The sequence below is a fragment of the Egretta garzetta genome, unplaced genomic scaffold (genome assembly GCF_000687185.1).
Source record: "Egretta garzetta isolate BGI_Z169 unplaced genomic scaffold, ASM68718v1 scaffold923, whole genome shotgun sequence".
Lineage (NCBI taxonomy): Eukaryota > Metazoa > Chordata > Aves > Pelecaniformes > Ardeidae > Egretta > Egretta garzetta.
Window position 1 is genome coordinate 81,266 of NW_009259193.1, and position 2,301 is coordinate 83,566.

At 58.5% G+C, this 2,301-nt stretch overlaps 1 protein-coding gene across 1 annotated transcript in view; it reads left to right on the forward strand.

Moving 5' to 3' along the window:
- Window positions 1-686, forward strand: part of LOC118451982 (ribonuclease inhibitor-like) — a 4,155-nt gene extending 3,469 nt beyond the window's left edge. The window contains exon 4 of the mRNA XM_035891356.1: window positions 295-686. Coding sequence (XP_035747249.1) covers window positions 295-385 — 91 coding nt within the window. The 3' untranslated portion in view covers window positions 386-686. The remainder of the gene's footprint in view (window positions 1-294) is intronic.
- The last annotated feature ends 1,615 nt before the right edge of the window (window positions 687-2,301 follow it).

A 2,301-nucleotide genomic window follows, 5' to 3' on the forward strand; every position in this document is an offset into this window, starting at 1 on the left:
GGCGGGGGTTGCCTTGCCCCAGCCACGTGGGGCCATGGAGCCCAGCTCTGGCTGCCAGGGCAGGACCCTGCCGGGGGCCCTGTGCCTTGGCGGAGCTGTGGCTGCCCACCTTGGGGGGGGGTCCATGGGCCAACCCTGGCCTCAGTCTCCCTCACACTCTCATCTAGGACAGGGGCCAGAGAACACCAGAGAGCCCCCCCACTGGCTGCTCTTTGTCTTGTTTTTGGCTGCGCGACATCACAGTCAACAGTCAATAACTTGGGGGGTTTAACCTTTCTCTTCTCCTCTCTGAAGGCTGAAGGAATCTGGATTAAATGAAGAGACATTGCAGAAGCTGGCGACTCTGAGGAAAGCAAAACCCTCCCTGAATATAGGGTACATTTGAGAAGCAGGACTGGCTTGGGCCAGGGGGGCTGGCCTGGGGGCTCACTGACAGAGCTGGCACGGGTTAAGGGGAGATGAGGGGTCTGGGAGAGGTTTCCTCTATTTACAAGAGGTCCTTTTAGTGCTGAAAGCACCTTCCAAGAGGCAGGGCCAGGCTCTGGCTGAGCCTCCTGAGGGGCATAGGGATTCCTGCCCAGAGCAGAGACAGGTTCATGCATTACAGGTCGAGGTAGGACCTTGTCCAAGGTCCTGCATGGGTGGGAAGGACCAGAGCTGGGGCCATAGGAAACCAGGATGAGGCAATGGATGAATCTGAAAGGTCGGTGCTTGGTCCCCACTGTTGGGAGCACCCAAAACACACCTCAGTGGCAGAGACTTTTATTCCTTGTGTGTGGGTCAGTCACTGTGATGTGTGTACAGATGAGAGGTTCGGTATTTCTGCCCGATGCTGTAGTTTCCCAGAAGAGCTTCTCCCTCTCCTGTTTGGCCATGTGTTTATTGTGAAGAATTCTGGTGTTGTACCTATGCTAAATAAAGATCCCCACCCAGAAAGCTCATCACACTGTGACATTACCATTTGCTCCTGCGTCAGCAGTGATGCCCCAGCCCCTCCCAGGGCCCAGGCCCAGAGCCATGGTCTGGTTTCTCTCCCATTTCAAGGGGCACCACTATGCAGACAAGGGGGGGTGGGGTGGGGAGGTGGATGAACAAAGCACAAATCTGTTTAAACGTCCTGGTCATGCTGGGGACCAGCACAGTTCTCCCCAGGGGCAAGAACAACGCTGCTTTTCCTCTCCTGCAACCCAGTCCTGGCTCTCAGCCCCAGTCCTGAGCTCCAGCTCCCTGTGGCTGCTGAGGTGACACCTGGGACCATGCTCAGTCCCCGCAGCTCAGTACCATGCTGCGCACAGCCCTTGTCAGAGACCTGTAGGCAGCAACACCAGCAGCTCCCCTCCCAGGCACGGGAGAGCCAATGGTGCCAGCTACCAGGCTGGTGCCCAAATGGGGGCTGCACAGGGGACCAGAGCGCCCAGGTCCCTTCACAGCCTGGCAGGGCTCCGCCAACTTCACATCCTCGGTAACTGCTTCTCTGCTTTTGTTGGTTACCGGTCCCAGGCAGGAGACACGCTGACAGTGGCTGGGGTTTTGGCAGGGGCCCTCCCTGGGAACTTCCTGCTTATCGCCTGTGGTTTGATGGGTGTTGCTTGCGCCAGCACAGGACTGAAACAGAAGCAGTTTCCCCTCCACCCCACACCCTCCCGCCAGCAGACCTGCGTCTCTCGGCAGCCAGGCACCTCCAGCCAGCACCAGATGAGAGGCTGACCCCCCCGCTCCCATCCTCTGCCAAGCTCCGGAAATCATTGCCTCCTAACAAGGTAATTTGAGGCTTACCATGAGGGACAGAAGCCAGCTGGCAGGGAACAGCCAGAGTCTGCGCTCAGGGGAGCCAGAGAGCACCAGGGGAGCCTGAAATAGCCCCAGAGAGCCCAGGGAAACAGGCAACGCAAGAGCATTCCAGACAGCCTGCAGAGATTAAGAAAGCTCAGAGGTGCCACAGCCACCCTGAAGGCACCTGAGAAAGCCACCAGTGAGAGAGGTCAAGAGGTGGAAGAAAGCTCAGAGAAACAGGAAAAAAAGCCTCCAGGTTGACCCCCAAGGGAGTTCAAGCGATGCCGAGAGCTGCAGAGCCCTGAACCCAGGGAGCCCAGGGCAGCCAGGAAGGCGCAGAGGAACCCAGGAGAGCCAGAGCCCCCAAATGCCAGCAGATCTGAGAGAGACAAAGTGAGGGTGTTGCTGCATAGGCTGAATCCAGCTCTGCAGCACCCTGTGAGGGGGAGGAGTGGGGTGCAGCCAGGCTGGGCTGGAGGCGGTGGGGAGCAGGAGAGATGTGGGAAGGCACTGAGGTGACCACCAGCA